Here is a 26,382-nt window from a genome sequence, read left to right as displayed (position 1 = left end):
GCTCTTCCAGAGGTCCTGAGTTCAATTCCCAGCAACCACATGGTGGCTCACAACCATAGTGAAATCCAGTGCCCTCTTCTGGCATGCAAGGACACTGTATACATAATAAATAAATAAATCTAAATAAAAAAATAAAAGTTAAAAAAAAAAAAGCTAGGTGTAATAACACTGGTGACCCCAGTGTTTGGGGCTGGGGACAGAGAAGGGGGATTCCTAAAGACCACTGGACAGCCAGTCTAACCATTAGTTCGTTTAGAGACCCCACCTCAAAAGTGAGGGGGCTGGGAGTGGTAGCACACTCCTTGAACTGCAGCACTCAGGAGGCAGAGGCAGGAGAGTCTGAGGCTAGCCTGGTCTACAGAGAGAGTTTCAGGACACCCAGGGCTACATCTTTTAGGTGATAGAGGAAGGCACCCAACATTGATCTCTGACCTTCACCTGCACACACACATAGTAATTATGATATCAAACCACCTGGTCTATTTTCCCAAGTTCTCAGGGAACAGGGCAGCCTCACAGTCACCTGCCTCCCAGGATAAGTATTTTCTTCTCCCTTCCCGCTTCTCCCCTGCCCCCTCAGTTTTGTCTCTGTCTCTTCCCCTGCCACAGAGTCTCACGTATCCTACACTGGCCTCAATCTTCCAACCCTTCTGCCTCTACTTGCCAATGTTAGCATTACAAGCACATAACAGCACACTCAGTTTATGTGGTGCCAGGTATCAAACCCAGGGCCTTGACCATGCTAGGCAAGCATTCGGCCAACTAAGTGACATACACAGCCCTTCTTTCAAAACAAACAAAAGTCTCCCTCTGTAGGCCAAGTATGCAGAGTGCTTTCTGTCAACTTGATACAAACCTAGACGTATCTGGGAAGAGGGGCTCTTGATTAAGAAAATTCCTCCAAAAGACTGGCCTGTAGCCAAGTGTGTCAACATTTTTCTTGATTGATGGCTGATGTCACAGGGCTCAGCTCAATGTGGGTAGTGCCACCCCTGGGCAGGTAGTCTTAGATGGTATACGAAAGCAGTCTGAGCAAGCCAGTAAACATCCTTCCTCCATGGCCTCTGCTTCAGGGGCTACCTCCAGGTCCTTATCTGGAGGTCCTGCCCTGACTTCTCTTGATGACAGACTATAATCTATGAGGTGAAATAAACCCTTTCCTCTCCAGGTTGCTTTTGGTCACGGCGTTTATCACAGAAAACAAACAAACAAACAAAAAAAAAAAAACCAAACCCTACCTCAGATCCAGGCTACCCTTGAACTCACTATGTAACCAAGGCCGACCTTAAACTTAGATACCCTTGTCTTTTCTTTTCTTTTTTTCTTTCTTTTTTTTTTTTTGAGACAGGGTTTCTTTGTGTAACCTTGGCTGTCCTGGTACTCTCTCTGTAGACCAGGCTGGCCTCAAACTCAGAGATCCAGCTGCCTCTGTCTAGCCAGTGCTGAGATTACAGGTGTGCACCACCACACCTGGATAATAATATTTTCTTCTATTCAATTTTTCCACTGTTTTTAAAGGTTCATTTATCACCTTTATGTGTATTAGTGTTTTCCTTACATTATTTCTGTGCTCCATGTATGCCCGCCCAGGCCATAAGAGGGCTTCAGACCCACTTGAACTCGAGTTACAGATGGCTGTGAGCCACCATGTGGGTGCTATGAAACAAACCCAAGTCCTCTGCAAGAGCAGCCAGTGTTGTCAGCCCCCGACCATCTCCTCAGCCCCCTCTATTCAATTTTCCTCTCATGTTACAGAACAATATGTATGGTATGTACCTAGTTTTCTCTAAGTACATAAATTCCTTCCTTAGTCCGCCCCCCCTCAATGTCACTGGGATGGGTCTCACATATGCTAGGCAAGTACCCAAGCACTGAGCTCTGTGTGTGTGTGTGTGTGTGTGTGTGTGTGTGTGTGTGTGTGTGTGTGTGTGTGTTACTGGGATGGGTCTCACATATGCTAGGCAAGTACCCAAGCACTGAGCTGTGTGTGTGTGTGTGTGTGTGTGTGTGTGTGTGTGTGTGTGTGTGTGTTACCGGGATGGGTCTCACATAAGCTAGGCAAGTACCCAAGCACTGAGCTACATCTGCAGCCCCACCTTTCTTAGCTTTTAGATGGGAGCTTACATAATCTTCAACAGGCTCTAGCAAATTCGTCACCTTTATTCACGCCTCCAGCCTAAGGGCTAGCCCCACAGCAGACAAGACTCCGAGCCCCCAGAGCAAACCTCTGTGAGTCTTTACACACCAATCCACACTCATCTAGGTAACCGTTCTGTGTGCCAGGCACTGGATCCCCAGGAACCAAATGGTCCAGAGGCAGAGTAATGACAGTCCTGGAAGACCGTGCTGGAATAGGGTGAGCACGGGGCTCTCAGGGGAAGGGCACTGTAAAGGCATGGTGAGGGAGGCCAGTCAGAACACATGAACACGTGGTGCAGGGGTGTGTGGGACGTCAAACAGGACCACAGTGAGGCAGAAAAGGCAGGGAAAGGAGTTACTGCAGGTCTAGGGGCGGAGTCACAGGGGCGTGGAAATAAGTGAGGCAGCTGCACTTCATCCCCAGGACAAAGGGAGGCTTTCCATCTACGGCTTTCGAGAAGACAGCAGCACCGCTCCTCCAGACAAAACGTTCACCACAGAGAACTGGAAGGCGAGAGAACAGCTAGAGACTGCGGGAGGAACTGACGCCAGAGAAAAGGAAAGCAATGTGGATCTTAGCCATGTTAAGGGGATGGAGGAGGGATCAGACCTCATTCCAGAAAGGCTTTCGGGCCAGGGATTCTCCCATCTTCCTGTTCACTTACTGTGCCCAGCTTTTACATGGGTTCGGGAATTTGAACTCAAGTCACAGGCCTGTATGAAAAGTTCTTATGTGTATGCATGCATGTCTGTGTGGGTATGTACACGTGGGTGCAGGTGTCCACGGTGGCCAGAAGACACTGGATTGTCTAGAGCTTGAGTCATAGGCAGTTGTGAGCTACCTGATGTGGGTGCTGGGCACCAAACTCAGGTATATTCTACAAGAGTAGCTCGTGCTCTTAACTGCTGAGCCATCTCTCCAGCCCTACTGAGTCTTTTTTTGTTTTGGTTTTTGTTTTGTTTTTCGGAGACAGGGTTTCTCTGTGTAGCTTTGGCGCCTTTTCTGGAACTCACTCTGTAGCCCAGGCTGGCCTTGAACTCACAGAGATCGCCTGCTCTACCTCCCAAGTGCTGGGGTTAAAGGCGTGCACCACCACCGCCAGCTCTGAGTCATTTCTTAAACAGTCTGGTTGACTTCCATTCAAGTTGGTAAATGCTCACAGATGGTTTCAAGGCCCTTTGGGTCATGGTTTGCTATAAAATTGTTTAGATTTGGGATTCAGCAAATATGTGTGGTTTACTATAAATTCCAGTACACAAGTGAGTTCCAAAGTTATTTGAAAATACTGGGGAAAAAAATTGCCGGGCGGTGCCTTTAATCTTAGCACTCAGGAGGCAGAGCCAGGCGGATCTCTGTGAGTTCAAGGCCTTGTCTACAGAGTGAGATCCAGGACAGGCATCAAAACTACATGGAGAAACTCTGTCTCAACAAACCAAAAGACAAACAAAAAAAATCTTTCAATAAATTAAAAGGGGAGGGGTGGCTAGAGAGGTGGCTCAGAAGTTAAGAGCAAGTGCTGCTCTTCAAGAAGATTCAAGTGTGGTTCCCTCCAAAGGTGTGTCACACACACACACACACACACACACACACACACACACACACACACACACACACGATACACAGAAACATAAATAAAAATAATAGGGTATCTGGGCATGATGGCGCACATCTTTAATCCCAGCACTTGGGAGACAGAGGCAGGTGGTTCTCTGAGTTCAAGGTCAGCCTGGTCTGCAGAGTGAGTTCTAGGCCAGCCACTATATTTTTGTCATCTTGGAAAAAATATTTAAATGTTGACTAGAGATGGCTCAGTGGATAAAGGTACTTGCTACCAAGCCTGATGCCCTTTGTTCAATCCCCAGACCTACGTACTGGAAACGAGAAAAACAAGTCCTGAAAGTTGTCCTCTGACCTCAACACACATGTAGTACACTCCAGAACTAACACACACACACACACACACACACACACACACACACACACACACACACACACATACACAAATGTAAAAAACAGTGGTAAGGGGCTGGAGAGATGGCCCAATGATTAGGAAACATTGTTTTTGTAGTTTGGTTCTCAGCATCCTCATCAGAAACCCATAAGAGCCAGTAACTACAGCTCCTCCAGGGGATCCAAACCTTTCTTCTGGCCTCTACAGGTATCTGCATTCACATACACATAATTCAAACAAAATAAATATTAAAATGCCATAGCTGGGCATAGTGGTATAGACCTTTAATCCCAGCACTCAGGAGGCAGAAGGAGGAGGGTCTCTGTGAGTTCCAGGCCAGCATAGTCTACAGAGTGAGTTCCAGGACAGTCAAGACTGTTTCACAGAGAAACCCTGTCTCAGGGGGGAAAAAAAATCAAACAAACAAACAAAAAAGAGCCAGGCAGTCATGGTGTACACCTTTAATCCCAGCACTTGGGAGGCAGAGGCAGGCTGATCCCTGTTAGTTCGAGGCTAACCTGGTCTACAAATTGAGTTCCAAGAAAGGCACAAAGCTACACAGAGAAACCCTGTCTTGAAAAACCAAAAAAAAAAAGAAAGAAAGAAAAAAGAGAGAAAGGTACTAAACTTTTTCTGGCATCTGATTCAACAAAATTAGAATTTAAATACTATCTGACCTAACAACTACACTTTTTACTGCATTTACTACAGATTTATAAATATATCAAAAGAAGTATGCAGAAGTAGTTCTGCAGGAGTCTTAAGCATCTGGAAATTACTATAAACTATATCTCAGGAAAGGGCTGCTCAAACAGCTTACAGCATCTGGACAACAAACCCTGAGCTGGACCTTCTTAATTATGTTACTTATTCATTGGGAGGTTTTGGTTTCTTTGGTTTTGTTGGTGCTTGTTTTGCTTGTTTGTTTGTTAGACATTTTGTAGCCTAGACTGCCCTGGAACTAGTTACATAGTTGTAACTGGTCTCACACTCACCATCCTCCTGTCTCAGCTTCCCAGGTGCTGAGATTCTGAGCAAGCACTATCATGCCCGGTTCTTCTGCATGCTTTGAAAGAATAAGGTGCCAGGCGGTGGTGGTGCACGCCTTTAATTCCAGCACTCAGGAGGCAGAGGCAGGTGGATCTCTGTGAGTTCCAGGCCAGCCTGGTCTACAAAGCGAGTTCCAGGAAAGGCACAAAGTTACACAGAGAAATCCTGTCTCGAAAAAAAACCAAAAAAAAAAAAAAAAAAAAAAAAAGAAAGAAAGAAAGAAAGAATAAGGCAAGAGGGGCTGGGGAGAGAGCTAAGGGGCTGAGCACAGCCGTTAAGTGGCTGAACCCCAGCAACCACCCAGGCAGGAAATGCTGTGAAAGGCAGCTATGATATGAGAGATAACTATGGAGGAAAGAACAGGGTGATTAGTATGGTATGCTCAACACCTAATAGAGGAAACCAGTGCCTGTTTATACACACTCCACACATACTCCTGAACTCAGGACAAGGAAGGGCCCACAAGATGCCAAAACAGCTCAAAGTAGCTTTTAAGGACGGAGAGCGTGATCGGACTGGAGCTACTTTTTTTTTAATAACAAAAAATCTTTAAGTAAACAAAGAAGTACAACCCATAACCAATCCGAGAGATGAAGCAACTTGGGCTGCCAGTTTATAACCTGGAGACACTCCCAATTAGCCAATACCCCCATATTCCCGCCCAGCCACCTGGGGCACGTACCTCTGTAAGTGGTAGATCTTGTGTGTGTACTGGCCTTTCTCGCCGTCATCCTTCTCATACGGCTCGTTCACCAGGACCTCCACACCTTCCCCACCACCAGTTTCATTTTTACTGGCTTCAGCCACAGAATACAGCTGCCCCACTTGATACTAAAAAACCAGAGAGACAGGCATTATTTGCAACAGTTACACTGGAGTCCAGGACCTCCACCTGCGGTTCACGGTGGCCCTTGTCCAAGTCTTTCCAAAGCAGTGGAGAACTCTGCACCGCGGCATCTCTCCCTTTTTACTTTTGCTTCCTTCTACCACTTCTTTTCCCCCCAGTGCTAAGGATCGAACCCAGGGCCTCAAGCATGCTAGGCTGCTCAGTAAGTGCGCAACCACTGTGCCATCTCCTCAGCCCTCTGTTTGGTTTTCCTGCAGCAACCTCTCAAGTAGCTGGGACTGCAGACTCTCTTTACCCATCAGAAGTATTCAATTTCATCTTCCCAGTTTTACAAACCCACGAGTTTGAAGAGACCATAGACTATACTTAATCTCGCAGCACCACCCAGAAAACATTATAGAGTCCAAGGTCTCTTTTGGCCTGGACCCAGCTCTGGTATCAGACCCCAAAACAGGATCTGTTAGTTGCTAAAAAATCTCTCTATCTCACTTACTTAAACAGACCCTAAAGCTAAGCATAGCATCTCATCCTTGTAAGCACTCAGGAGGCTAGGGCAGGAGGCCTGCCGAGAGTATGATGCAGCCTGGGCTACAGCGAGTCCCAGGTTACCTCTGGCTACAGTGTGAGACCCTGTATCAAAAAACAAAACAAAACAGCCAGGCGGTGGTGGTGGCACACGCCTTTAATTCCAGCACTTGGAAGGCAGAGGCACTCGGATCCTTGAGTTTGAGGCCAGTCTGGTCTATAGAGAGTTCTAGGATAGCCAGGGCTACATAAGAGAAACCCTGTCTCCAAAAACAAATAAAAAGCAAAATGAAACCCAAAAGCAACAAGAAAAATTAATACATAAATGATCAGAAACCAAGACTCGGACTTCCTGTCCAAGAAAGTCGTCCAGTGTAGCCCACAACCTCAGGCAAAAACTGGCTCAGCCCACTTGCTTTTTCTCCTGTGTGGCTTTTCCTCAGTCTGCAGGGCCCTCAAAACCTCACAAACAAGACATCTCCAGATTTCCCCATTCCTGGTAGGTCAAAGCCATGCTCCTGCTTCCTGCATTACAGATCCCTCCCCCAGGCTCGGCTGGCTTCGTGCCCCTCTGCCTTGGCAGTTGCTAGATGGCAAAAGCCTGGTTTTCCTTTATTTGGGTCACATGTCACCCTATCAAGTCACCGGCCTTCTCTGACCCCTTGGGAGGCTTGGTGTGGACTGATGACTTAGCAGCAGTGTCCGGGCCACTCAACTCCTAATCCTAAGAGAAGTTATCTGGAGACGGAAAACATGGAAGACTCTGGGCACAGTGGCCTGTAATCTCAGCACTCAGGAGACAGAGGAGGCGGATTTCTGTGAGTTCAAGGCCAGCCTAGTCAACATAACAAGTTCTAGGACAGTCACGGCTACACAGTGAGCTCATGTTTCAAAAACAAAATAAATAAGTAACAAGAAAGAAAGAAAAGGAGCAGTGCAGAGAAAATGAGCTGTGACAGAGCAGGGAAGCACATTATTCCAAAAGATGCGTCTTCCTCATGGTCACCAAGGGCAAGAGGCCAAGGAAAAGCCATTACCCACCTGCTGGGGTGGACACAGAGCTTTCCTTGTCCTCTACACCCTCCCCTGAACCCCTGGTACCCCAGGGCTAAGACTAGGGGTGTTCTCTCCCAAGGATTAAAATCAAGTGGCTGCAGCTCTGGCCTCCACCACTGACTCCACTGTGAGGCACTGTTGTGAGCATGAGCAGGTCTGCTCGTCACCCCGGGAAGCCCTCTCACCTCAGCTCCCTAAGCACTGCGAGGAAACTTCTAGGGACATCTAGAAGAAAAGGCATAGTTGGCTGCTTACCACAAAGCCTAAAACGCCCAGCACAGAACGCCAAGAAAAGGCCCAGGTAAGTGATCAAGCTCGGCTAATCCCATCAAGAGGAGCATCTGAGAGAGTGAGCCAGTTACCTAGATCTTGCTAATCCTGAGCAATGAGTGCTGCTTTGGGGGCTCATGGACCCCACGCTAGCCCCTGTTCCTTTCCAGTCCTCTCACCTGCTGAGACACACTTGAAACCCACATCAAGTGGGTCCCGGTTTGGCTGAGCCAGACTCCTCATAGGAAGCTGCAGGAACTCTGCTCTGGAGAGTCGTGAGGACACGGAGTGACTGACTCAGCAAATCCGAAAGGGCAGGCTGGGGAGAGGGCCTGCAGACAGGACTAGCTGCAGCTTTAGTGGTGCCCCTTGGGGGAGGGGCCGCGCTGGCAGAGACCTTGGTCTTCAGGGATTCCCTTCAGCTGCAGGAAATCACAGGGCGGGCCCTAAGAGGATCAGTCTGCGTGCTGGCCTCTTCCCCTTTAATCTCTCTTGATATGCTGATCCTTTAATCCCAACGAGACAAGTGAGGCAGTTTTGTTAATCCAAAGAGGTAAAGAAGACAGATCTTCACGTCACAAGGTCCCCTCTGGCTGGTCCTGGGAGGCTGCCAGACTCAGGATTGGTGGCAGTAAGGGTGGGGATCAGACCACAAAACCTGATACAGAGCCCCAGGGAGACCACCATTCCAACTTCCTCAGCCTGAAAACCATGTTACCTTGCCCTACAGAGTTGCCCCCTCTTCCCATAGACTAAGTCACTCATGACGCAAACCAGAGAGTCTGCCACTGGGTAATCAGTGAGTAGGAACCGTGGGGGAGGAAATGTGGAGCAAAACCACTGAATGACACACATAATAAAAACACAGTTAGGCTCAGTGGCCCACACCTGGGATCCCAGCACACACGAAGCTGTGCAAAGGGGACTGCCATGAATTTAAGGCCACCTTGGGCCACATACTGACCGCCAGGCTAGCCAAGAATATACAGTAAGACTTTGTCTCAAAAAAAAAAAAAAAAAAAAAAAAAGCAAGAAAAGCAGCACTCTGTTGACCCGCCCATACAGCCCTGTCAGGCCAGGTTCATGAGGAATGATGCCATGCGTCTGCCTGTCCACACAAGGTGGGCCAGGAACCGCTGGTGGACACACCCATATGGAACAGTGCTTTCTTGTCTGCTACAGGATGCCTGGAAACCCGAGGCAGTGTTACACTAAAGGTTCTGACCAAACAAGCTAATTCTGCCCCCAAATATCGATTCAGGTCATCAGCATGACCATAAAGCTATGACCTTCTCCTTTCCTTTTTTCCTCCCCAAATCAGAAGCTCTAAGGGACTCAAGTCTCCAGTATAGGAAGTGAATCTACCAGTCACATGATGCTGGGCCGTTCTCATGGGAACGATGAGTCAGAAAGGGGTTACTGACAGAGACGCTGTTCCTTACTTCTTCACTCTCCCCATTCTAGAATTTTCTAATCATCTGGAACGAAGGTTCAAGCTACCAAAGGAGCAGCGTCACCCCTGCAGCCCTGCTGCTTTCCTGTCAATGCCTTCTTGCTAAGAGCAGGCTGACCAGCACCACACAGACAGACAGACTCTGAACCAGCGTGCACTTGCCAAGCTTTGGTCAGGCTCTGTCTCACCACTTCCTCCATCCCGCAAAAACAACGCAAGCTAAAAGCTGCCAGCCGAGGATGTTCTCAAGGTGGGCATTTCCCCATCCTTCCAACCGTGGGGCCAGCAGGAGCGGTCAGAGCAGCAGAGGGGTGCTCCCAGATGACTCCAGCCCCGTTCTGCAGCACACTCACAGTCTCAGCCACTGGCCCATCAAGAGACTCCCCACAAACTGATCCATCGTACCTGAAATCCCACATGAAGTCAGTCCCACACTCCTGAGGGACTTTCTGATTGATCCTGCACAGCAGTGAGACAGCCATTGGACCGCCTAAGTTTCAAGGTAAGGGACACAGAGGCCTTCTGTTAGGAAACCATGTTACATGCCCTTCTTGTCTGTTTTTCGAGACATGGTTTCTCTGTGTAGCCCTGGCTGTCCTGGAACTCACTCTGTAGACCAGGCTGACCTTGAACTCATAAAGATCTGCCTGCCTCTGCCTCCTGAGTGCTGGGATTAAAGTCATGTTCCACCACCACACAGACTTTTTTTTTCCACTTTAGAATAGGTTCTCACTATGTAGCCCTGGCTAGACTGATATACGTAGGTCTGTGTGTAGATCAAGATGACCTTGAACTCAATATTTTTTAATATTGACAGCAAGGCCCTCAGAGGAAGTGGGTTGACTCTCCCAAAGCTAATACCCAGGCACCTGGTTTTATCTCAGTTGGTTCCACATATCACAGCATCTATCTATTATTTTTTCCTTAGGTTCCTCAATGTATATATGTGTGTCTGTCTGTCCATCTCCTCCCTCCTCCCCACTACTTATTTGTTATTGTTTTATTTATTTTCTTTCTCAAGACAAGGTTTCTCTGTGTAGCCCTGGCTGTCCTAGAACTCACTTTGTAGGTCAGGCTGGCCTTGAACTCAGAGATCTGCCTGCTTCTGACTCCTGAGTACTAAGATTAAACTTAGGCACCACACCCGGCTTTATTTTTCTTTCCTGTTTCTTTTTGTTTGTTTGTTTTTTGAGACAGGGTTTCTCTGTGTATCGCTGGCTGTCCTAGAACTCACTCTGTAGACCAGGCTGGCCTCAAACTCAATGTTCTGCCTGCTTCTGCCTCCTGAGTGCTGGCATTAAAGGCGTGCACCACCACTGCCCAGCTTCTATTTTTTAATTAATTAATTTACTTGATTTTGAGATGGAATCTTGCTATATATGCTTAAGCTAGCCTCAAACTCTTTATGTTAATTCTTCTGCCATTGGCACCCAAATGTCTCTTTTATTTCTCAGACCATGTTCAAGTTCACATCTGTCCCTCTTTCCCAGATCTCCGTAGCCTTTCTGAAGGACTCAGTACTCCACTAGAGACAATCCTCTCCGAGACCAATGCATGGGCATCACTCATGGGGGTGATTTGTCTCATCTAAATGCTCCCACAGGGCTGGAGAGATGGTTCAGTGGTTAAGAGCACTTGCCCACATTAGAGGACCTGTGCTTGACTGTAAGCACTTACAATGGGCAACTCACAGCCCCTGTGACTCTAACCCCACATATATTACATACACATACACACAAAGAGAGAAACACACACACATAAAAGCAAATGTTTAAAGAATGCTCGGGCTCGGCTAGCCTGCTTTCATTTCTTGGAGGTCCAGCTTCTGTGTGGAGTGCAGGAGTTTCCTACGGGCCCTACAGGAAAAAGAGAGGGTGCCAACAACTGGGGAAAAAGAGAGGGTGCCAACAACTGGGGGTTCAGGCTGGCCTTCGTTTCACTGGAAGCTGGGGTAGAACTGTGGATTCAGGAGAAAGTCGAGAACAAGCTTGGCCAGGAAGGGAGAAGAGGAAGTTCAGAGGAAGGGTGGGACAAGGGAGGCTCCATGACAGCACTCTGCTATCCAAGAGACAGCTCTGAGTCAGCAGGGCCTATGGACTTTCTTGTGGCGACTATTGCTGCCAGCTCCACAGGCACGGGGCTGTCAGGCCTCGGAACCATAAAAGGACGGGACAAACCAAGCCCATTTGTCATCTTCTGCCCGCCGTAAAAGGAGGTTTCGGTGCCTTGGTCTTTCCAGCAGCCACCTAGCATGGCTGGGGACTCAAGACACTTCTGGTCTTGCTGGTTTGCTTCTTAGCAGAGAGCACCATTAACCAGAAAGCCCTGTCCTCAGCCTAGTCATGGAGGTCCCACACATGCACACTGCAGCTATCAATCACATGTCCCGCGTAGTTCAGTCCCAGCAGACCCAGAGCTGCTTGTCTCTGTTCAAAGCTATCCAGCAAGCCAAGAGCTTGAGACTGGTTGTACTCAGGTACCAGATTCACCACAGAAGTGCCTTCCTATCTATCTATCCATCCATCTATCTATCTATCTATCTATCTATCTATCTATCTATCTATCTCTATCTATCTATTGTTTTGGTTATTTTGTCTGTTTAGTTTTTTTTTTGCTTTGTTTTGTTTTTTGAGACAGGGTTTCTCTGTAGTTTTGGAGCCTGTCCTGGGACTCGCTCTGTAGACCAGGCTGACTTCGAACTCAAGAGATGCCCCTGCCTCTGCCTCCCGATTAAACAAAGGCATGCGCCACCACTGCCTGGCTAGAAGTGCTTTCCTTTAGTAGAAGTAACATCAGGAGTATCTGAGCTGAGCCTCAGTTATCTCTCTATTAGAACATAAATGAAAGCTATACCAACAGTGGCCACTCGCAGCCCAACTAAGCAATGTTCGCACGTTCTTATGAACAACTATGGATGAGGCGAGGGGAAGCAGGACTTACCTCATCTACTGACACAGGCAGGATGACTCGACTACAAAAGAAGAAAAGAGAGCATCAAGTCCAGGCCCGAGAGCACCACCCCAGCACAGGCTCCCATGCTTTGCTGCATCCAACCCCCCACTCAGTGACAAAAGCCAGCAGGGACTGGCCCTCTGGATGCTTCAAGGCTGGGGTCCCCCTTGTCCTGGAACCCCGTTTAGAACCCTGGAGTTCAGGGCCAACCTGAACTTCCCACCCCCTGCTTTGCAGCCCACTCGCTCCATCTTCCTCCCCTGCTCCCTCAACCTCTCTTCTCCAGCAGGACTTGCTCGTGCATCTAGTAAAACAGAAGCTAACAGAGAAGGCTCATCATGAGGACTCCGAGGCAAAGAAGGCGGCCCCGGGGATGTGCATCAGCAGACCCAACTTCCCAACATCAGCCCTCGGGGTCCAACCAAGGCTGTGAAGGGGACAATTCCCTAGAGGCTTGGCCAACCCTAGAGCCTCAAGTGCCACCCCCTCTGCCCTCTGAAGGATGGTACAATGCAACTCCTCATGCAGCTCTGAAGAGGATAGCCAGCTCTGACCTCCAGGAGCTAGCCAAAGGCACTCCAACCCCTCACTCTCTTTCCTCCTGCATTTTGCCAGCCTCCAGTTGCTGGAAGGTACCACGAATAAGCTGATAGAGGGCTGGGCAGTGGTGGCGCACGCCTTTAATCCCAGCACTCAGGGAGGCAGAGGCAGGTGGACCTCTGTGAGTTGGAAGCCAGCCTGGTCTACCGAATGAGTTCCAAGACAGCCAGAGCTATACAGAGAAACTCTGTCTCCCCTTCAAAAAAAAAAAAAAAACAACTGATAGAGAACTCCTGACCAGCAGAGTCCTCAAGAGGGTCAGAGCTCCAGAGAGCTGAGAGGACCGGAGCCACTTCCCCAGGTGGCTTACACTTGTGACAGACCAGTGCTGACCCCCAGTTCAATACTGGTCAGAGAGATGAGAAGAAAAGCCTCTTGAGCCGGGTGGTGGTGGCGCAGGCCTTTAATCCCAGCACTCGGGAGGCAGAGCCAGTCAGTTTGAGGCCAGCCTGATCTACAGAGCAAGATTCAGGAAAGGAACAAAGCTACACAGGGAAACCCTGTCTCAAAAAACCAAAAAAAAAAAAAAAAAAAAAAGAAAAGAAAAGAAAAAGAAAGGCCTTGACTGGTCTAAAAAGTCAAGCCACCCAGTACTGAGGAGGCAGAGGCAAGTAAGCTCTGTGAGTCTGAGGCCAGCCTGGTCTACATAGTTCCAGGCCAGCCAGAGATACAAGGTAAGACCCTGTTTAGCAAACAAAGAAAGCCGGGTGGCAGTAGTGCACACCTTTAATCCCAGCACTTGGGTGGCAGAGGCAGGTGGATCTCTGAGTTTGAGGCCAGCCTGGTCTACAGAGCAAGTTTCAGGATAGCCAGGGCCACACAGAGAAATCCTGTCTCAAAAAAAAAAAAAAAAAAAAAAAAAAGAAAAGAAAAGAAAAAAAAAGAAAAAGAAAAAGAAAAAAAATCCAAGTAAGACAAATGGAGATAGGCATGGTGGCACACACCTTTAATCCCAACATTCAGGAGGAGGAAGCAGGCAGATCTCTGAGTCTAAGACCAACCTGGTTTACAGATTTGAGTTCTAGGACAGCCAGGGCTACAGAGAGAGACCCTGCCTCAAGATAGATACATAGATACATACATACATACATACATACATACATACATACATACATACATACATACATACAATAAGACAGTCACTGGGCCTTTAATCCCAGCACTCGGGAGGCAGAGCCAAGCGGATCTCTGTGAGTTCCAGGCCAGCCTGGTCTACAGAGCAAGATCCAGGACAGGCACCAAAACTACACAGAGAAACTCTGTCTCAAAAAAACAAAACAAAACAAACAAACAAAAAGACAATCAAGAGCCAAAGCTAAGACTCTCACTTCTCAGAGCCTTTCTGGAACCTGCTGGGCCCTCGGCATCTTTGTGCCCTGGCTTAGTAAAGCATGGGCATACTCTTTCGAGGGCCAAGCATGGCTCTTTGCTCCAGGTTGCAAAATAGCTTGCTAGTCCCTAGTCCTACAACGTTCTCCTGGGCAGCAAGAAAACACACAGTGAGACCTGGGGAAAACATCACAGGAAAAGCCAGGCATCAAGCAGAAAAAGCACCAGGGGGGGAAAAAAGCTCCAAGTTCTTTACTGTCTGCTAACTCCCTTCCGATACTCCCTTTATAGAAAGCCAGCGGCGCAGAGAAGTGCTTCCAACTTAGAGGGCAGAATTTCTGCACCCTCAGAAAAAAACTTCCTGGAAAACAATATGCCTTTTATCTTCAAGAACACAGCAAAAATCACATCGAAGAATTTGCAGAAACCAAATCAGGGAAAATCCTGCTGGAGGAAGTGTCAGAAAAAGCAACAAGGACAACCGTCAGATCCAAACCTCCCCTCCAAAGAGACTAGTTCCAGCTAGTGCCTTCAAGGATGCTCTGAGCCTGCTTCCCTTACAGCCGCACACCCAGACATTTCTCCCTTGCTCCCTCGGAACCTCAGCCGCCATAGGGGACACCTGGGAAAGGAGAGGGCCACAGAGGCCCAGCTGGGCCAAGACTGAGGCATCCTCACCATGGCATGACCTTCAGTTGCCTCCTCCTCAGAGCTGCAGAGCTGCAACCACGGCCCCTTGCCTGCCTGTTTCGCATCCTGCCCCCTCCCCAGGGGTGGGCACAAGCCCACTAGGAAGGAAATTCAGATGCAGGTTCTACATCACCAGCACCGTGGGCCTCTCCCTGGCCAGGCTTCAAGTGGGGAGGACAAAGAATGGGAGAAGAATGCCTGCCTCCCAGATTGACTTCATCTCTTCAGAAGGGTCCTTCCTTCCCCTGCCTGGCCTTTTCAAAACTCTACAACCCTACAGACTGTAGGATTCACGTGGGAATTTTTTTTTTTTAATCTGAAAAGTGAGACAAGCTCATTCGTTGGGACAGTGAGGATTAAAATACGCAAAGTGCACCCACCATGTTCTCCTCGGAAAACACTGGCACCCAAGTGCTCTTGTTCTTCACCTCATAAAGCTCCGAGCGCTGGCTGGATTAACACTGGACATGGAGAGAGGCGACAGAGCCTCCAAATCATGGTCTCCGCCCGCCAGAGTCAAGATGGGGTGACATCTGACTCTCTACTAGTGGGTCATTCAAACGACACACTATGACATCTGAAACACCTCCAGGGGCACATGGTGTGAGGACGACAAAGTGCCCTCACTGGCGAGGGAGAGTCCTCTGCACACTCAAGAGTTTCACAAGTTTCCCCGTACTTGGCCAGTTTCCGTTTCTGAACTTCTGGGGCTTAGGTCCCAGTGCTGCCCCCTTGCCCTCTCCTTTGGGGGACCTTAGTTTCACAAGAGTCTATACACACACATCCAATCTCGCCTGGGATGGTCACTTGGAACCATGATCCTCAGGAATGGGTCACACTGTCCGAAAGGTTTAGCAATCCAAATAACCCTACCTGTCAGCCAAGCCCCTGGGTTTCAGGAGCAATCATCTAGCAAGCCCTGCCTGTCCTCCAAATCAATAGCTCCTCACCCCCAAAACCAAACAAACAAACAAAAAAACTGTGAGGATCTTCTCAATTCCTCCAAGCAATTTCCTCATCTCTTTGTACCCAGACCCAAATCCACTGGAGACTGGATGTCCCCATCCTGGTCCCCACCACCTCCATATTCATTCTTATACTATCGTTCTGGATGGTCTTGTGCCCTGCTATAACTTCCTGCCCTTCTCTATCACCGAAACTCCTTCACATCGCTTCAGAACCTGCCCAGTATTTTCCAGACTCCCCATTCAAGGGCTGCCAAGTCCTAGGCAGGCGTCCCGAGCTTTTATCAAAAGCCGCCTCTTTTGCACCTACTACTTAGGTACCGTGCCACTCCGGCCATCCCCACCCAGCCAGCCCTGTTATCTCAGTCCCCTAGGCTCTTCCTCCCTCCCCATCACCCAAGCCCGGCCTTGACTTAAGTCCTTTTTTCTGCAACCAATTATTACAATCCTTCCTCTGCTGCCTAAGGCAGCCACTGTCCATGCCCCAGGTTCCGCCTCAGCACTCCTCACCACCACCTCAACTCCATTCCAGGAGCTAGCTCCCTTATCTGATCTTCCCTGCCCCTTGGTACATACAGCTCAGCCTCAAACCCCTCCCCACCGTCAGCCAACTCACCGGCGCTGCCTGCCCTTGTCCCACTGCTCCTTGGTCCCTTACACTACTCAGTCTGCCCCTCCATCCCTCCTTGCGCCCACGGTAGGGTCACACCACATCCAGCGCTCTCCATTCCTCGGGCCCCTCCTCATGCCCCCTCTGGCTCTCCCTGTCCCCTTGACCCCTCCTCAGGCCCTGTCCGGCCCGCACCGGTTCCTGGCCTCCTCTCTGGCCTATTCGACCCCACCTCAGGTGCTGTCTGTCACCCTCTGGCCCCTCCGCCCCTGCTAGGCGGCCCAACAGCCCCATCCGGTGTTCTCCATCCCCCGGCAGGCGATCTGCCTCCGCGGCCGTCATCTCGACCCTCCCTTCCGCCTCGCTTCCGCACAGCCGACCCGACACTCACTACTCCTTGAGCAGCACCATGTCGCTTCGCGGCTCGGCGGCTGCCAGCTGCCAGCCCGGCCTTCCGCCCGCTTCCCGGCGGCCGCTCTCCCGGTGGCCCGGCCCGGCCCGGCTGCCTGTGCGCCTTCGTCGTGGTCTGCTCTGTCTCTGCTGCTCTCGCTGCGGTCGCCGCGCGGGCTCCTGCCGCCCTGCCCTGGCCTCGCCACCTCCCGCGCCTCTGCCGACGCCGCCCGGAGCTCCGGTTCCGCAGCGCCGCGCGGGGGCGGGGCGTCTCTGCGGCAACCAGAGCGTCAGACGCAGCACTGCGCGCTGACCTCACGCGGGGCGGGGCCTTCCCGAGCCCGCCCCTCTACCCTTAAATGGGCCGTGGCTCCGGGTCTATGTCAGCGTCCTAGCTGGGTCCCAGGCGGTTTTGGAACTCAGGAATTAAAGGGACACGTCTGGTGTGAATGCGCCTCTGCAGCAGGAACTGATGCGCCTGAATGCCTGGACTTCGCGAGAAGGTGTGTTGAGAGTCCAGCGTGTCAAAAATAAAATGAGGGGCTTGGAGATTTAGTTCAGCCATGAAGCACTTGCTTAATTTGGATGCACACACACACACACACACACACACACACACACACACACACACACACACAAATATAAAAAACAAACCCCAAACAAAAGTGTGTATGTGTTCTCTAAATACTTGACTCCACAACTCCACCAGAAAGATACTGTTTACTGCCCTCATTTACAGGAAAGAAGGCAGCAGAAGAAAGATTTGCTCATTATGGCTTCTTCATGATTTTTTTTTTTTCTTTTTCTTTTTTGAGACAAGGTCTCACTATATAGCTCTGGCTGTTCTGGAACTCACAATGTATACCAGGCTGGCCTCGAACTCACAGAGATCAGCCTGCCTCTGGTTCCTGAGTGGTAGGTGTAGCTGAGACTCTAGCCTGGTGTCTTCTCATCCATCCAATAAACATTGGCTGAGGGTCTGCTGTGCATCTATCTATCCTGGATAGAGAGAACAAGACTGGTACTATCTTGCCTTTAGGGGCTGGAGGTCAAATGGAGGGGAGGCAGGTGATGGCTGAAGGTAACAGGCATTTAGAATGAAAGGGGCTGCCAGGCCTGTAACCCTAGCTATCTGGGAGCTCAGGCGGGAGGACGAAAGTTCAAAGCCTGCTCAAACAACTTAGTAAACCACTGCCTGGTGTAAGGAGAGGGCTGAGATACAGCTCAGTGGTCGGGCACTTGCCTAGTATGCAGGAGGCCCTCGGTTCAGTCCTAGAACCACAAGAAAATGACACAGGAGGGTATCTGATGTGTGTGAGGAATCCCAGGCAAGCCATTCCAGAAGACAAGACTTATGGGTAGATAGATCTACGAGATGCTGGGGAGTGAAGAACAGAAAATAGTGAGCAGATCTGTAAAGGCTGCAGTCAAGGAGAAGAGGCTGCATTTGGGGACTTGTCCTAGTCTGGTTTTCTGTTGCTGTGATAAAGACCACAACCAAAAGTAACTTGGGGAGGAAAAGGGTGATTACATCTTTGAGGTTAGAGTCCATGATGAAGGGAAAACAGGGCAGGGACCTGAAGCAGAGGCTATGGAGGCATGCTTGCTTACTGGCTTACTCAGCTGCTTTCTCGTACAGCCCAGGACAGCCTGCCCAGGGGTGCTACCCCCCACAGTGAGCTGTGCTCTCCACCAATCATTACTCTAGAAAATGCCCTGACAGGCTTGCCTACAGATAAATCTGATGGGAACATTTTCTCAACTGAGGTTCCCTCTTCACGGGTGACCCTAGCTTGTGTCAAGCTGATACACACACACACCAAAAAAAAAGAAAGAAAGAAAGAAAGAAAGAGAGAGAGAGAGAGAGAGAGAGAGAGAGAGAAAGAAAGAAAGAAAGAAAGAAAGAAAGAAAGAAAGAAAGAAAGAAAGAAAGAAAGAAAGAAAGAAAGAAAGAAAGAAAGAAAAAGAAAGAAAAAGAAAAGAAGAAAAAAACTGACCAGCACATGACTAGAAAAGATAACTGGAGCACTGAGTTTGGAGGTGGAGAGCTGGGAAGGGCTAGGTTCCTGGCGGGTGATGGCAATGTGGGTTACAGGCCATGGGAGAGCATTTGAAGATTTCAGCAGTGATAAGAGATTTATGGCTGGGCGTTGGTGGCGCACGCCTTTAATCCCAGCACTCAGGAGGCAGAGGTAGGCGGATCTCTGTGAGTTCGAGGCCAGCCTGGTCTACAGAGTGAGTTCCAGGAAAGGAGCAAAGCTACACAGAGAAACCCTGTCTCAGAAAAAAAAAAAAAAAGAGAGAGAGAGAGAGAGATTTATGATATGAAGCTTCCCTCTGAATGCTGGGGGCAGGGAGAGAAGGAAGAAGAGAGGGCTGTGTCAGGACAACAGTGACAGACAGGGACACCAGTGAGGAGGCAGTTGCAGAAGTCCAGGGAGAATTCAGGGCAGGGGAAAAAAAAAAGGCCAACAGTAGTGGTGCACGCCTTTAATCCCGGCACTCGGGAGGCAGAGGCAGGTGGATCTCTGTGAGTTCGAAGCCAGCCTGGTCTACATAGTGAGTTCCAGGACAACCAGGGCTACACAGAGAAACCCCGTCTCAAAAAAAATAAAAAGGAAACAAAAAGAAAAAAAAAGAAAATTGAGGCTTGTTGACAAATTGGCCAAGAGGGCAACAGGGTGAGAGCAAGGGAGGAAGTGAGGAAAACTGACAAGGTTCAGGCCTGGGAGCCTGAGTGACTAGTACTGCATTCAGGGAGAACGCCAAATGGGTTGGCAGACAGGTGGGACTCACTGAGAGCGGGGTGCTTGAAGGGTATATGGGCGGGGCAGCCAGGCAACTACCCAAGATGGTGGCTCAAGAAGGAACTGGGAAACAGGTGTCCAGACGGCTACCCAGCTGTGACGGTAACCAGGGCCGCCCTAAGTGTCCCATGGATTGGCCATTCACTCATCAGACTCTGGCATGAGCAACGATAGCTCCAGAAATCCAAGGCAAGGACCCTGAGAGAGAGCCAAGATCCAGGGAATGGCCTGACCCCTGGTCCCCCAGGCCTGCAGCCCGGGGTTCTTTCTCCTCCACAGCATCAATGGATAGTACTCTAGAAAATGCTGGCTCTCTCCAGGAAGTAACCAGATCCTGCCCCCGCCCCTGGGAACCTGCAGTCTAGTTAGAGAGACTACATTTACTCATTCACTCAATAAATATTGATTGAGCACCTGGCCCTGTCCTGGGTCTTTTTCGAGGCACTTAAGACACAAGGGATGACCAAGCAAACAAGATCCCTCCCTGAAGGGAGGGAAGCGCAACACAAACAGACAGAAATGGCTTGCGGGAGAGACCCGTGTGAACTGGGTGACTGGTCTTGGGGGCAGCATTAACGGTGATATTTAGACAGAGGAATTGGTGCTAATTGGCCGATAAAGGCTGAAGCATGAGCCTGGAGGACAGTGCTGCACAGGAGGGGAACTGAAAACACAACCCAGCATCAAGGCGGGAGACGGAGCTGCCCTGGCAGGATGCTTGCCTGGCACTCACCAAGTCTTGAGTTCAGTATCACAGAAACCAGTTCTGGTAGCTCATGCCTGTAATACACTTCTGAGACAGAGACAGGAAGAGTAAGGTCGTCCTCAGCTACCCATTCAGTTTGAAGCTGGTCTGGGCTACACAAGACCCTGCCCAAATAAATAAGTAAATAAAATAAATAAATTAAAATAATAAATTAATAAAAGAAACCAAAGGGCTAGAGATATGGCTTAGCTTGGTTAAGCGTGCTTGCCACATTCCAGAAGACTGGAGCAACTATGTCAGCACCCATGTCACCCAGCACCCACGTCACCCAGTACCCATGTCACCCAGCACCCATGTCACCCAGCACCCACATCACCCAGCACCCATGTCACCCAGCACCCACGTCACCCAGCACCCAAGTCACCCAGCACCCACGTCACCCAGCACCCAGCACCCATGTCACCCAGTACCCACGTCACCCAGCACCCATGTCACCTAGCACCCATGTCACCCAGCGCCCATGTCACCCAGCGCCCATGTCACCCAGCACCCAGCACCCATGTCACCCAGCACCCATGTCACCCAGCACCCACGTCACCCAGCGCCCATGTCACCCAGCGCCCACGTCACCCAGCGCCCACGTCACCCAGCGCCCACGTCACCCAGCGCCCATGTCACCCAGCGCCCATGTCACCCAGCACCCATGTCACCCAGTACCATGTCACCCAGCGCCCATGTCACCCAGCGCCCATGTCACCCAGTGCCCATGTCACCCAGCACCCATGTCACCCAGTACCCATGTCACCCAGTACCATGTCACCCAGCACCCATGTCACCCAGCACCCATGTCACCCAGCACCCATGTCACCCAGTACCCATGTCACCCAGTACCATGTCACCCAGCACCCATGTCACCCAGCACCCACGTCACCCAGCACCCATGTCACCCAGCGCCCATGTCACCCAGTACCCATGTTACCCAGCACCCACGTCACCCAGCACCCACGTCACCCAGCACCCATGTCACCCAGCACCCATGTTACCCAGCACCCACGTCACCCAGCACCCATGTCACCCAGCACCCATGTTACCCAGCACCCACGTCACCCAGCACCCATGTCACCCAGCGCCCATGTCACCCAGTACCCATGTTACCCAGCACCCACGTCACCCAGCACCCATGTCACCCAGTACCATGCCACCCAGCACCACATCACCCAGCACCCATGTCACCCAGTACCATGCCACCCAGCACCACGTCACCCAGCACCCATGTCACCCAGTACCATGCCACCCAGCACCACGTCACCCAGCACCCATGTCACCCAGCACCCATGTCACCCAGCGCCCATGTCACCCAGCGCCCATGTCACCCAGTACCCATGCCACCCAGCACCCAGCACCCATGTCACCCAGCTAGCCACCACCTGTAACTGTAGCCTCCTGGGGATCTGATGCCTCTGGCCTCCTCCTGCTCCTGCATGCCCATGCACACACACACACACACACATAGACACATGCACATAATATTTTAAAATAATTTTAAAAAATCAGGGGGCTGGAGAGATGGCTCAGAAGTTAAGAGCACTGGCTGCTTTTGCAGAGGTCCTGAGTTCAATTCCCAGCAACGACATGGTGGCTCACAACCATCAATAATGAAATCTGTTACCCTCTTCTGACATGCAGGGATATATTGCAGGCAGAACACTGTATACATAATAAATTTAAATAAATAAATCATGAAAATAAACAAAACAGCAGGCGGGAGTGTCACACTCTTTTAATCCCAGCACTCGGGAGGCAGAGGCAGACGGATCTCTGTGCATTCAAGGCCAGCCTGGTCTACAGAGCTAATTCCAGACATCCTGGTCTACACAGAGAAACCCTGTCTTGAAAAACCAAAAACAAATAAATTAAAAATAAAAGCCAGATGTGGTAACACAAACCTTTAGTCATGGGCACTTGGGAGAGAGGCAGAGGCAGGTAAATCCCTATGAGTTAGAGGCCAGCCTGTTCTACATGGTTCTAGGCCAACCAGGGCTACACAGTGAAAATGTCTCAAATAAACAAACACCACACACACACACACACACACACACACACACACACACACACACACACACCAGAATATGTGAAGATTCCTCACATACATCAATTTGAAGTAGTCTGTGACAAAGGTGACCATGGATGACAGGAGGGTCAGTGCTGGTTAAGATTTTAGGAGGTGTCAGACAATGGCAGTACACGCCTTTAATCCCAGGATTTGGTAAGCAGAGGCAGGCAGATCTCTGAGTTTGAGGCCAGCCTGGTCTACAGAGCAAGTTCCAGGACAGCCAGGGCTACACAGAGAAACCCTGTTTAAAAAAAAAAAAAAAAAAAAAAGATTTGAGGAGGTGTGGAGGCAACTTGAGCTGGGGTAGACTAGGAAGGTCAGCCTCTGCAGAGGGAAAGCACTGGAGCCACGGCTGGCCTCCTGAGTTGGGGGCAGAGGCCAGAGCAGCACATGCTAGTTGCAGCCAGTGGAGAAGGAGGAGGTAGCCCGCAGACAGGACTGAGCTTGGGACTTTGGGTTCCCTTTGTGAGGTTCGCTCTGATAAGGGAGCAATCAGGGGGCCTTGCGAAAGTCCTAACTCACCGTCCAGCTTGAACCTGGGAGGCTTGCTATTCCTCCTTGTCTCTTTCCTTTCTCCAAGCACTTCAAAGTCCCCAGGATAGGTCACCCCACCCTCCCTGCTTTACGGTGTCTACTTGGAAGGCAGATTCTGTCTTCGGAATCCACGGTGCTGTCATCACACTTAGCAGGATGAATCATTTCCTCTCTCAAAGATTTGCTTATTTATGGGCATTGGTGTTTCGTCTGCATGTATGTCTAAGTAGGGTGCCAGATCCCCTGGAACTGGATGGAGTTCCAGTTTTGAGTAGCCATGTGTGTGCTAGGAATTGAACCCGGGTCCTCTAGAAGAATAGGCAGTGCTCTTAGCCACTGAGCCACCCCTCCAGTCCCTTTTTTATTCTATTGTAATTTTATTATTATTATTAATTATTAAAGTTTTGCATTGTAGGGGCTCAGTGAGTTAAGGTACTTGTGGCCAAGCCTGACAACTGAATTCTCCCGGTTGTCCTCTGAATTCCACACGTGTGCTGTGTGTGTGTGTGTGTGTGTGTCCGTCCATGTGCCACAGTGTGTGAGTAGAGGTCAGAGGACAACTTGTGAAAGTCCTCCCTTCCACTGCATGGGTCCCTTGGACTGAATTAAGGCTGTCAGACTTAGCAGCAAGCCACTACATCCACACACTCATCTCACCAGTTTTTTTGGTTTTCATTTTTCAAGACGGTTTCTCTGTGTTTGCTTGTTTTACACATTTTGAGTTGTGGGATTTTTCTTGTTAATTTGTCTATTCTATGTAGCCAAGGCTAATCTCAAACTGACTGTGTAGCTAAGAATGACCTTGATTTTCTTTTCTTTTTTTTTTTTTCTTTTCTTTTTTTTTTTTTTTTTTTTTTTTTGGTTTTTCAAGACAGGGTTTTTCTGTAGCTTTGCGCCTTTCCTGGAACTCACTTTGGAGACCAGGCTGGCCTCGAACTCACAGAGATCCACCTGCCTCTGCCTTCTGAGTGCTGGGATTAAAGGCGTGCACCACCACCGCCAGCTGACCTTCATTTTCTAATCCTGTCTCCTCTACCTCTTGAGTTAGCATACTTGGTTTATGTAGTGATGGAGGTTGAATCCAGAGCTTTATGCATGCTGGGCTAACACTCTAGCATCTCAGCCACATCCCCAGCCTCTGAACTCTGCTTCCTAAATCACTTTTTTTACCCTGGCAAGCTTGGTTCACCCAGGCATAGTCCTTCAGATGCAAGGATCACGGATCACACTGTTTTCCCACTGCGCCCCAGTCTTTACAGCTTCCTCCCAACATACATCCCTGGTGCCTGATGCCTGGGAGTCCCAGCCCCAGCACTTTCCTACCTGTGTGACGTTGGGTTAGTTACTTAACCGGGCTGTGCCAAAGCTCTTCATTCATAAAATGAGGACAGTGGTAAGTGTTACAAATGGGCTTACAGGGACTCATTAGAGGAGCCGGTGCATCAAAAGCAGGTGTGCAGCATGGGATAGGAGTTCATGTTATTTTTATTATAGTTTTTTTGAGACAGGTTTCTCTGTGTAGCTTTGGAGCCCGTCCTGGAACTTGCTTGGTAGACCAGGCTGGCCTCGAACTCACAGAGATCCGCCTGCTTCTGCCTCCTGAGTGCTGGAATTAAAGACATGTACCACCACCACTGCCTGGTAATTTTTAATTATTTTATTATTTTCTGTGTCTGGGTGTTTTGCCTGTATGTACGTCTATGTACCACTGTGTGCCTGGTACAGAGTAAGTCAGAAAAGGGCATCAGATCCCCCAGAACTGGAATTACAGACAGTTGTGGGCTGCCATGTGGGTGCTGGGAATCAAACTCTGGTCCTCTAGATGAGCAGCCAGTGCTCTTAACTGCTGAGCCATCTCTCCAGTCCAGAGCACTGACTGCTCTTCTGGAGAACTTGAGTTCAGTTCCCAGAACCCATGTCAGGTGAGTCACCTGTAACTCAGCTCCAGATACTTCTAGCCTCTGAGAGCAACAGAACTCGAATGCACATATCCACGTACAGACATACACACCTACACACAATTAAAAAGGATAAATGTTATCTTCAAAGATTTTTAGCCAGATGAGGTGTTGCATGCTTTTAATCCTAGCACTTGGGAGGCAGAGGCAGGCAGATCTCTGAGTTCAAGGCCAACCTGGTCTACAAAGTGAGTTCCAGGACAGCCAGGGCTACACAGAGAAGCCCTGTCTCAAAAACATTTTTATCTTGTGCATGTGTGTGTGCCTGAGTATGTGTAGCATATACATGAGTACAGGTACAGGGGGGGGGCAGACAAAGGTGTTGGACCCTTAGGACAGGAGTTATAGGTGGCTGTGAGCCACCTGATGTGGGTGATGGGAAATGAACCCCGGTCCTTGGCAAGAGCAGCAAGTATTCTTATCCGCCGAGCCATCCCTCCAGCCCCTATTTATTTCCGAGACATGATCTCACTATGTGGCCCTGGCAGGCCTGGAACTTGTTAGGTAGACCAGAGTAGCCTCTCTGCCTTTAAGCACTGGAATCAAATTGTGCACTCCCACAATGAACTCCATGTTATTCTCATGGGGCAAGAGTGTTATGAGGCAGGATGGACCTTACTATACATCAGAGCTTCTTCTGCATACTTCGACAGGGAAGAGAAGGGGCTCTGGTCTCACTTGTCTGTTTCTTTGCCTCTCTCTGGCTCCATCCATACCTCCCGGTCTTCACTCCTTGTCACTACCAGACACCCCTCCCCTCTTCTCCTTTCTGTCTCCTTTCCTTCCTTCTTTCCATCCGTCCGTCCTTCCTCCCTTCCTTCCTTAATCTCCTCTCTTCTCTACACCTTTCTCTCTCTGGTCTTACCCATCTTTGTATATTCTCTCTCTCTCTCTTCTCTTTTGTGGTTGCTGGGAATTGACACTGGGTCCTCTGGAAGAGCATCCAGTGCTCTTAGGTGCTGAGCCATCTCTCCAGGCCCCTCCTCTCTGGTTGTCTGTCATTGTGACTGGACTCATGGGAGCATACCTTTAGCCTATGTTTCTTTCATCTTCTCTTTATCTCCCTGCCTCCCTCCCTCCCCCTAAGCCCTTGCCCTTCATCTTTGTGTCTCTGGAGCTCATGGCTCAGCCCGTGAAGTCTCCCCGGGGTTCACAAGTCTGGCTGGCCCTTGCTTCACTACCTCAGTTACAGCCCCACCTGTAACCCATCTCTGCCTATCTTGGGCAGACTGTGTTTCACTGTTTCCATTTTCTGCCCTGCCTCTGCCTAGCTGGCTAGGGTGTGCTGGTCTCCTGGCCTGTTCCCCCCACTCCTTCTCTCTCTGGCTTTAAGACAAGGCCTCCCTCTCTAGCCCAGGCTAGCCTCAGACTCATGATCCTCCAAGCTGCTCCTCCGGCTCCAGCTGCTGGCATCACGGGCGGGCACCACCACGCCT

The 26,382-nt window shown here is 49.9% G+C and overlaps 1 protein-coding gene across 1 annotated transcript in view; it reads right to left on the bottom strand.

Moving 5' to 3' along the window:
- The window catches only part of Pitpna (phosphatidylinositol transfer protein alpha), a 43,888-nt gene extending 26,871 nt beyond the window's left edge, over positions 1-17,017 (bottom strand). Inside the window, exons 1-3 of the mRNA XM_006977395.4 lie at positions 16,830-17,017; positions 12,233-12,263; positions 5,824-5,972 (exon numbers count right to left, since the gene is read on the bottom strand). Coding sequence (XP_006977457.1) covers positions 5,824-5,972; positions 12,233-12,263; positions 16,830-16,849 — 200 coding nt within the window. The 5' untranslated portion in view covers positions 16,850-17,017. The remainder of the gene's footprint in view (positions 1-5,823; positions 5,973-12,232; positions 12,264-16,829) is intronic.
- Positions 17,018-26,382: the final 9,365 nt, after the last annotated feature.

The sequence above is a fragment of the Peromyscus maniculatus genome, chromosome 8 (genome assembly GCF_049852395.1).
Source record: "Peromyscus maniculatus bairdii isolate BWxNUB_F1_BW_parent chromosome 8, HU_Pman_BW_mat_3.1, whole genome shotgun sequence".
Lineage (NCBI taxonomy): Eukaryota > Metazoa > Chordata > Mammalia > Rodentia > Cricetidae > Peromyscus > Peromyscus maniculatus.
Note: the sequence above shows the minus strand (reverse complement) of the source record. Positions and strands in the feature narration are given on the sequence as shown.